The sequence below is a fragment of the Centrocercus urophasianus genome, unplaced genomic scaffold, assembly GCF_019232065.1.
Source record: "Centrocercus urophasianus isolate 14NV4802_14NV808 unplaced genomic scaffold, USGS_Curo_1.0 seq_25, whole genome shotgun sequence".
Taxonomy (NCBI): Eukaryota; Metazoa; Chordata; class Aves; order Galliformes; family Phasianidae; genus Centrocercus; species Centrocercus urophasianus.
Genome location: NW_024884811.1, coordinates 13,394,716 through 13,405,027, shown reverse-complemented (window position 1 = coordinate 13,405,027; position 10,312 = coordinate 13,394,716). Strand labels below are relative to the sequence as shown.

At 38.0% G+C, this 10,312-nt stretch overlaps 1 protein-coding gene across 1 annotated transcript in view; it reads left to right on the top strand.

The window, feature by feature from the left end:
* Positions 1 to 4,002: 4,002 nt before the first annotated feature.
* The window catches only part of CCDC152 (coiled-coil domain containing 152), a 15,251-nt gene continuing 8,941 nt past the window's right edge, over positions 4,003 to 10,312 (top strand). Inside the window, exons 1-2 of the mRNA XM_042826000.1 lie at positions 4,003 to 4,065; positions 6,528 to 6,633. Coding sequence (XP_042681934.1) covers positions 4,003 to 4,065; positions 6,528 to 6,633 — 169 coding nt within the window. The remainder of the gene's footprint in view (positions 4,066 to 6,527; positions 6,634 to 10,312) is intronic.

Genomic DNA, 10,312 nt, shown 5'->3' with positions numbered 1-10,312 from the left:
GACAGCAGTCCTCAGATATTCTGATCACATTGTTCCTTACAGACAGCTGTTGTTAACGTGACTGGTAAGATGTTATTTCTCTGGACATGGTCAGACCTGAAGGGCCCTGCATGCCCCCATGACTTCTCTCTATGAGGCAGGCAGAAATAGTTTTGAGGACAGCATCAACAAGCACTGAAGATGTAACATCTTTCCTCTCCATCACAAATTAAGTCACACTATCTGAGCATGCTGTGACATAATTAGCATTTCTGAAAGCAAGTCCACTTATTCTGGCATGCAGATATGGCTGAGTTGTTTCTATCTAAATGAAACAGTTTGTTTTAAAAATATCCAGTTCAAGCCATGATATAATCATGAATTAAGGATATTCCGAACTGAATTTGGCAAGTTATGAGCAACTCAGTCTGGCTTTGAAGCTGGCCCTGCTTGGAGAAGAGGTCTGAACTCGGTAAGATCTGGAAGTCCCTTCCAAACAAAATTATTATGTGAAGCTTAGCAAATATTCCCTCACTCAGCATTACTAACCCTGAAGCCTTGTTATGATAATTTTAGTGACAAAATAGTTAATGTTTTGCTGTGAAGCTTTCAGTCTCTAGCTAATTACCCTATTATAACAAGAGTTACATTTACTGATATGAACCTCCTGCCTCCACAGTTTGTTTCCATGGTAAGGCAGAATATCAAGCAGAATACATACATGGCCTTAACAAGCAGGATTAAAAAACCACTGGCATGTCCTGGTCATCAATTTAGCGTTAGTGTGGAAAACAAGTAATTTTTACCTGACGAGGTAAGAAGGAGCTGGAGGAGGAGTTGTTCAGCTCCCCCTGGGAAAAGGGCTTGGTTGCCTCTGATTTTCTGGAAATGTTATTTAATGACATTATAATTGTCTACTTTGCAGGCTTCACTACATGCTGCCACACTTACACATGTATCTTGGACAGCTTTCTCAGAAGCTCTTTGTGGTAATTTCCCACAGAAAAAGGAGTGATACAGAGAGTATCACTGCTTGGTCAACTGAGTTATAGGCACATCATCAATACTTAGAAATGGAGATAATGGGAACCAATTGCTCTCCGTCACTCGCAGAGATGGTGCTCTGACTTCATCACAAGTCAATTTGCCGTTATTCAAAGGAATATTCACACATGAACTTCCTGTTCAGCTAATGTTAATGCCAGTGTGAGGAGACATTTGAAAAAATAATTCAAACGTCACAGAGAATAAAGTCAGGTCCTTGACAGGTGCACCTCTGAGGTGTTCAGGTTCTGTTTTGTTCATTTTGTGAGGTGCCAAGCAAAGGCACTGCCTTCAGGCTGATGTCAAGGGAACATGAGGATGTGCAACACACTCCTGACAACATTTCCCCCGGCATCCCGCAATCAAAGGGGGCTGAAGGGACCCCGAGGTCAGCAGCAGGGTGTTCCACCACCGAGAGGTTTTCCCGCCATTGAGGGTGTGTGCTGCTCCTCCTCAGCCCACTGAGGGGTAGGGGTGCGCAGGGTGGGGCGAGGCACGGCCCCTCACAGGTACCCGCAGCATCTGCCTTCGCTCCGTGCTTCTGCCAAGCAAAAGGCCTTGCCTTGAGCGTGCTGCACTCTGGAGCCTGTGAGAGGATCTCACTTTGACGCAGGCACCGGCTATTAGCAAACTACAGGTCAGAAAAGCAAACGCCACTGCAAGCTGGTGGACACCGTTGGCTGGGACTGCAGCAGTTGGTTCCGCTGTCTTCTTACGTTGTGGTGAGACTTCTGTAAAATCAAGTGTTTTAAATGCCAGAGGGTCTTCCAAGAGTGAGCAATGAAGCAAGGTCAGCACCAGTGCTGGCGCTGGTCCTCAAGATGGGTGGAGCTCAGAAAAACAGTGAGAGGATTTGGAGTGTCTGCTACAGAGTGATCTCTTTATTCAATTCAAATGTGCTGCTGAAAAATCAGGAGAGCCTCTTGAGCATTTTTGGTTATATACAGTTTTCAGAGTTAAATGAAACAAAAAAGAAACCTTGAATTCCAAAATGAGGTCATCATAAGCAATACTTAGAAAATGATTGTAAGAGATGAGGAGGTAGAGAGTAAATAATGGCGTCAGTTTTGTGGCAGTTGAAAACACGCATTAAATCTTTAGCCTACCTCCAAATAAATGTAGTTCAAAATAGAAGTGGGAGGCTTAAGAAAAATGCCTTTGGAGAACATAACATGTAAAAATAATTACACCAAAAGTGATGAGTTTTCCTGCTGGAAAAATACAACATTAAAAATACAGCATATTACTTTTAATGTATTCTTTCTGTTCAGCAGGAGTTATATTCCCAGTGGCATCATTGCTAATGCTGCCAAATGCTTAGCACGTCCTGTCTTCTACATAAACAAATGATGCCATGGAATATGAAAACACAAATAAAACAGCATGCAGCATGGCAGCTCCCTGAGCTTCCATCCTCAGTCAATATTCAGATGTTGAAACAATTTCATAAGCACGGCATGGAACAGTGATAGAGGAATGGATAAAACAGTGCCCACGATAAGGACTGGAAAGATTACAGCTTAGCATTTACATTGTACATGTAGATTATCAAATAAAACATGTAATTGTTTGTCAAAATTGAATGTCCTAAAAAATTATTTGAAACTCGATTTGAATAATTCATTACATTGTAATAAAAATTACAGGCCATTAAGATTACCAGCTTTGAAGAAAATTACCAGTATCTTAGAAGTATTGATTCTTAAAAATGACTGTTTTTTAAAGAATAGTTTTTAGTGCTAAGTAATGAATTCACATTAGTCCCTCTAATGCTAATTAGAGGAAACAGGGGACACGAGAAAACTCTATTAAACACACAGAACGATTTCTACTATCTTACTGCTTTTCTAAAGATGTTGCACATACATAAAGACCTGGAAATATTCAGTTTGGTTCTTGCTCAGTTGATCGTTTACATGTATATTTCAGCATAACTTCATTATAAGTACATGGACGTTGAAACATCTTCAGTTTCTGGGTGGCACACACTTTCTACCTTCTGGATCAGCTCCCTCATTTCACCTTTACTTTACTCCATGTAACAAAGACAGTTTATACATTCCTATGCAGAACTGATGATTTGGTCCAGAATATATGCTTTATCTGCACTGGAATTATTATTTGATGAAGCCTGATGTTCTAAGACACTTGAAATATTTTTATAAACATTCCTATCTATTCTTTCAGATCCATCTTGCAATTGCATGTTGAAGATTCTGTAAGTAGAACTCCCAGTACAAACAGGAATTGTGCTACTAATCTGAAATTATATGGGTGTGCTTCAAAATATTGATCTTTACTAGCATGGTGAGGTTTATGTTCAGCAGTGTCTCATCTCTCATACTAGTATGGATTGTTCATAAGAAAATATGTATGTAGCTTTAAGTCTGAATACAGTATTAGAGCACGTAGACAGTTAAAAGATGGATATTCTGTATTAATATGTACCTTCTAAAAGCTCCTTTGTTTATAAAATATGTTTTAAGTTAATTAAACCTAACAGAGATTCACTCTTTTCCTCTAAAAGATGCACAGTGGAAAACGAGCATTTCGAATCCATTCAACTTCTTGTTTTTAAAAGTGAGGATAGGAAAGCCAATATGTTTCAGTAACACATACAGAAAGAAGCATTTCATATGTTTTAAAAGCACCATATGTGGTTTTAGCTAAAATTGTGTCACTGTGTCTATGGAAATGTATTCAGATTTATTTTTTTAATTGCAACAATTTATTACATCATCTAACAGTTTGATAGATTGGCTTTGGTCTTTCTGACATTAATTTTATCTCTTAAAAATATTAGGTTTTAGGTTGGCTGAAGTTCAGATTAATAGGCAAAAATAGTTATAATTTTTTCAAAAGTGTGAAGTTCTCTGCTTATATTTGTGGATAAGAAATCTTCTGAAAATTAATAGATCTATTTTTTATATATGCAATTGTCACTGGATGAAATGTTCCAGAAATAAATGAATCACAGCCATGAAGAAAATCAACGTGGTGAATCTTGATAAACTTTTAGATAACTTCTCAGAGATAGAAAAGGTAAGTGAAAAAAAAGCCTTAAAAGAGAGTTGAAATTGCTATCCATAAATATTTTTTTTTATATATTGTGGGAAGCTTTGCAATTATTTTCAGCTAATTCTGATTAATATACTTTGTAATACCAATGCTGTTTCAAAGCTTTCTGTACTGGCTTTATCTCATAGCGATACTAGTGATTTAAGAGAACCATGGAATCATGCAGTTTCCTGTGTTGGAAGGGTCCCACCAGTATCAGCAAGTCTAGCTCCTTCATAACACACAGATGTATGTGGCTTCATACAGAAATACCCAAATGTTCAAATCCTATGTTCTGCCCTGGTGCAGACCGTTTCCTAAGGCCTCAGCCCTCCCCTGCACAGCTCCACGCCGTTCCCTCGGGCCTTGTGGCTGTCACACAGAGCAGAGCTCAGCGCTGCCCTCCAATCCCACAGAGGAGCTGCAGCCACCATCAGGCCTCCACTTGACTCCTCTGTTCTGGGCCCAGCACACCAAGGGACTTTAGCAGTGCCTCACACACTGTACCCTCTGGAATCTCCTCCACCTTCATAGATCTCATTTGAATGCTAATATTTCCATTTCCTTCTCAAACTGCGGTGCCCAACCTGTACCCAGTGCTCAAGGTGAGGCTGCACAGCTCAGAGCAGAGCAGGACAGTCCTTCCTTCACCAACCTGGCAGTGCAGGGCCTGAGGCACCCCAGGGTGCTCTGGTCTCTTTGGGCAGCCAGGGCACACTGCTGACTCAGAGTCTATTCACCATCAGACAAAACGTCCAGAGCCTTTTTGGCAGAACTGCTCTGCTGCCTCAGGATACCCCAGGTCTGTACGTACAGCCAGGGATGCTCTGTCCCAGCTGCAGAACCTAGCACTTGTTCATGTTGAACTTCATATGACTGGTGATTGCTCAGCCTTCCAACCTGTCACAGTTTCTATGCAAGATCTGTGAAGTCTGAGAAGCATTTGTTTCTGTGCTAGAATTTTAATGGTGCTGAAGACAATTTTTCTCAAGAAAAGATTGGAATATCTCTTTCTAACAGACACTTCTACTGTTAATAGCAGTATTACAAAGCTCTGCTGGACTTTTGCTTCAGAAATTGTTCCTTGTTCTAGAAATTGTTATTAGTATAGAATGAAAGTCTGTTTGTTCTTTTTTTTTTTTTTTTTTTTTTTTCCCCCATATATATGCACTGAACTCTTTATATAATTTCTTAAAGACTGATCCACTGAGGAAAGTTGGTACTGGATTCCTTGTTAAGAAATTACCTTTTTGGTAGTTGATCCCATTCATTTAAATCCACACTAGAGGTAATAGAGAAGCAGTGTCTAAAATAAACATAGTGTTTCTCATGAAACATACGTACATATATATAAAAAAATAACAATTTCTATTCATAAAGATTACTCATGTTGATTCCCAGTATGGCATTCACAGCTTCTTATACAAAGCAATAAAAAGAACTTTGTGAGGATCAGTCTCAACTATACACTGTAGAATTCAGAAGGATACAGATCATTGCTACTTCTTAGTTCTGCAGGGTAATCTGTCAAATGCATAGGCTTTCAAGTCTGACACATGAACTGCATGAAGGTCAACATGATCAAGTGCAAGGTTCTGATTTTGACCAAACTGGGTGAGAAACTGACTGGGAGAAATCATGCTGAGAAGAACTCAGGGGTGAAAAGCTAATTGTAAGCCAGCAGTATGCACTTGCAATCCAGAAAGCCAATTGTATCCTGGGCTTCATCAGGAAAGGTGATTGTACCCCTTTTCTCTGCCTTCATGAGGCCCTAACTGCAGTATTCTGTGCAGTCTTGGTGATCTCAGCATGAGAAAGATGTGGATCTGTTGGAGCATGTCCAGAGGAGGCCATGAGGATAGTCATAGGTCTGGAGCACCTCTCCTATGAAAACTGGCTGAAAAAGCTGGACTTGTTCAGTCAGAAGAAGAGAAGGTTCTGGGGAGGCCTCATTATAATCTTCCAATATATAAAACAGGCTTATAAGAAAGATGGAGAGGCCTTTTACCAGGCCCTGTAGTGACAAGACAAGGGGAACAGTTCTAAACTATTTTAAACTTGAAGAGGTTAGAATTAAATCTGATAGAAGGAAGAAATTTTTCAGAATGGGAGTCATAAGATGCAGGAATTCTTAGTTGTCCTAAGAATTTGTGGATGCTCAGCTATTGGAAGTGGCACATCGGCCAAGTAAGGTTGCACAGAGTTTTGAAACAGGAGAAGATGTCCCTGCTCATGGCAGGGAAGTTGGACTGGGGAACTTCAAAGATCCATTCCAAACCCAGAACATTCTACAATTCATCTTTTCTATGATAGAATTTCCAGGAAGTCAAATAACATAAGCTTGTGACTGCGATTCTTTTAAATGTTACTTTTATATAAATTTAAAACACAAGATATAAAACTTGAATCAAAAGCTATTAATAGGTTTTTTTTTACCCATCTCCTAGAAAATTTCAGAAATTAATGAAGCAAACAAACTATCAGCTCTTCAGCTGGAAAAATCGAATAGGTTGTTAACATTAAGCCAATCAAGGGAGGAATCAGTAAAAGAAGGTAAGGTCTTGACTTTTTGCTAAAAAAGAAAAAAAGAAAAAAAAACAAAACAAAACACAAAAGAATGCTCTCTGCTTGTAGTCAGGAAGTTCTGAGAAACACTTCTATTGTTTTTAGTCACATAAAGCAGTAAGGATGTTAGATACTGTGTTAAATGTAGTGACGCTTATTTCATGGCATGTAATGGAATCTACCCTTCTACCAGCCTATCCTCTAAGGAGGTGGATATAACAGAAAGAGATCAAATCTTTAAGACAGAGCTTTCTCTTCTGGAACACACTGACTATGCCTGAAAATAGCTTTGTTCTTTGTTCTTTCAGTGGCACCCACGATAATCTTCTCTATAGCTTTTTTAGGGACTGAGGTTAGACTGACAGGTCTGTAGTTTTCAGTGCCTTCTTTCATGCTGTTCTGGTAGAAGTGCATAACATTGGCTAGCTTATAGATAACAGCAACCTCCCTGGAATTCTGAAGTCTTAAATGCAAAGACAGTAGTGCTCGTTCAGGTATCCCCTATTTGTGGTTTTTGAAGATGAGAGATTGCATTGTGGCAGTATCTTTTTCTGCATCTTTACTCTTTCCTAAAGTATCTTCTACTGAGCATTATGATACGGGACAGCAAACTGAGAGGAACTCTGGCTTAACGCATTAGAAACATTTGTTTCTCTATTGAGCACAAAAGACAATGAAGGACAGTGATTCAGAAACAGAGCAAGATGCTTCACTATTGATAAAAACAAAGAGGAGGTTTTTTATATGAAATAGATTTTAAAGACAAAAAGAAAAATGTTGACAAAAAGAAGAAATTATTGTTATCATAAAACCCATGGGATAAAAGATAATGAATATGAAAGAGACAATGCAGTAAGTCAGAGCAGCTGGGACACCATAAGCAGAACAGACTGAAAACAGATGGAAGTCAGAAGTGAGGTTTGGGTTATGTGAATTGCCTCACTTCAATGAGATAAGAGTGAAATGACTTGAGGAGATAGTTATGCTGACAAAACTGGGAAGAACAATCTCTGTTGTTTTGAAATAGATGAAAAAAAAAATGTGGATTGCAGAAATCCAAGTAAAAATGCCAGAGTAATCAGCATGAAATATGAAATTAAGTTCAGCAGCAGTAGGAAAAAATAAAAAATAATTTAAAAAAAAATGTCAGTAATATTCAAGATGCAGTAATTTACAAATTATTAAGGACAGGAGGCAAAATTTTTGGAAGCTGATAATTGTGGCCTGAGATTAAGAGAGACTGCCAACATGTTAGCAGCAGTAAAGGACAAAGTAAAAAGAGGTAACTTGAAACATAGTAAGATTTCCAAGAGGTGTCTGTGAAGTCTGTTTGGTAATGAGATAAATATGGGATACCAAGGGCATGGAATCTACTTAGAAAATAAGCTGATTAATGTGGCTACATTCCCTAAGCTTAAAATGTGTACCAGTAGAATACTCCAATAGAATTCTAGCAGACCACAAAATTCAAAGTGTTTATGTAAGTAACATTTTTGAATGACATTCATTAGAGGTAATCAAACAGTATTTTCTCAAACCATTTTGTTCAGTGCATTGCCATAATCCGCAGTGGATGTTGTCAGAGAAATTTTCAGGTAAACCTGAGTTACTATTTGCTGAGCATCAGCAGTAATTATAATGTTAAAAATACTTTGAAAGGACATTATAGGTTATTAGGTAATTATAAATTACAGTAATTATAAAATATTTTCAAAGCATTTTGCCTTTTAAAATTGATAAGGCAGACTTGGTAAATTTAACAAAATTACTAGTTAAAGTTATAACACACAGTTCTTTCAGACTCAGAGCACTGGAAGTGTTGTGTCAGGTAGTTTTGGTCGTTGTATCAGTGCTTGATAGTCAAAGAAGAGCGGCACTGAAAAACACTTTTCACTTCTCACGGGGATACAGAGGAGTCCTGCATGGAACTGGAGAAGACGTTTGGGAACAATGTATTATTGATTCTTCTATTCTTGTTCTGGCAAGAGTTACCCGAACAGACTATACATGTGAGAATGGCTTTTACATAATGATAGGGCCAACTGTGGCTTGGAAAAGAGATTTCTTCTGGGCCCATGCCCCAGGCCACTTCCCAAAATGCAGCTCAGTCACATTTCCTGAGAGTACCAGTAGAACTGATCCAAAAGCAACTGAAATTTCTGCATCTGAACAGCAGCGTCAAATTTTTAATGAACAGTGTCAAGATGCATTCTCAATGTGTGCGGGTTCTCACGTCAAACAAGATTCTAAAGTTCACCTTGTTGCAAAATTAACACAAGAGCAAGTGAGTTTATAGGATAGATAAACAACTGAGCCTTAGCAGTCGACCACAAGGCGATTCACAGAACAGCTAAGGAAAAACATAGGAGACCACATGCTGGTGAATGGTTCACATATGATTCCAAATAAACATGCTGCTTTCAGCAATGGGGAAGAGAGCAAAAGCAGTGTGGAAGGGAAGGCTGCTGTTCCACTTACCCTGAAGGACTTTTGGCTGCTGGGGGTGGAGGAAGTGGAATTTTATTCTGGCTGAAAAACCCTATATTATTATGAGAAACTGAAATGAGAATAGCATTTAGCACCCCAAGAAAATTCCAAAAAATGTAAGTGAGAACCTGAGAGCTTATTGACGTCCTTGATTGCCAGAAGTCTTTTGCAACTGTGCAAGATAAATGAAGAGTGGGATTTCTGAGGGATATGAAAAGGAAGGAAGAAAATTTATACAATTCAGCGGGGAGAGGAGTGTGAAACTCTTTAACCAAACGTAACAGAAAAAGATGGGCAACATGGCAACTGTATACATGTTCTGAAAGATAATAAATGAGCTTTGTATTGTTTTAATATGTTCTTTACTAAAGATGAGATTCAGGTCCACAGTTTTTGTTTAGTGTAAATCACTGTGATCAACTTGAGATGGACAAGTCTGGTATTCTTGTTTTCTGCTCCTAAATGTTTTCTATACTGACTAAGTGGACAATTGTGGTGCAGACTGCATTTTTGAATAAAATCTACTGCAGTTTTTAAAATAAAGCAATTGCATTATTTCCACTGAAAACTGAAGGTGGATCTAATGAGTGGTTTTGTTTTTGTTTGACCAATAATTACTTCACTTTCTTCAAATATTTCTTGCAGCAAGAATATATTGCAGCCCTGGATTTTGCATCCAAGTAACTGAGATGAGACTGGTATATTGAATGATACAATTCCATATGGCATCTCCAGTACTATGTATTTGTTGGCTAGTGTTTTGAACTCGTTGAAGAAAGAGAAAAGCAAATATTATCTGTTATAAGTGTGGATGGAAGGATCTGCAATGAATTGTGAATACTAGATGTGGGATAATATTGATTGGCTGTTCAGTCTTTCTGTGTGTAGGGTGTATTCTTTACAGAGAAGGAGCCACACTAATGCCAATCCACAAAACTGTGACCATTTACCAAAACTGTGCTTTCTCTTCCTTAACGTAGGCAAGCAAAACTGTGAGCTCAGTACTTTTTTCTGGTCAAAACTGTACTTTAACATGAGAAAAATGCTAATATATATATAATATATATTATATATATATTATATATAATAATATTATATAATAATATTATTATATATTAATAATATAATATATATATAATAATATATTATAATTATAATAATATATAATATATAATATATA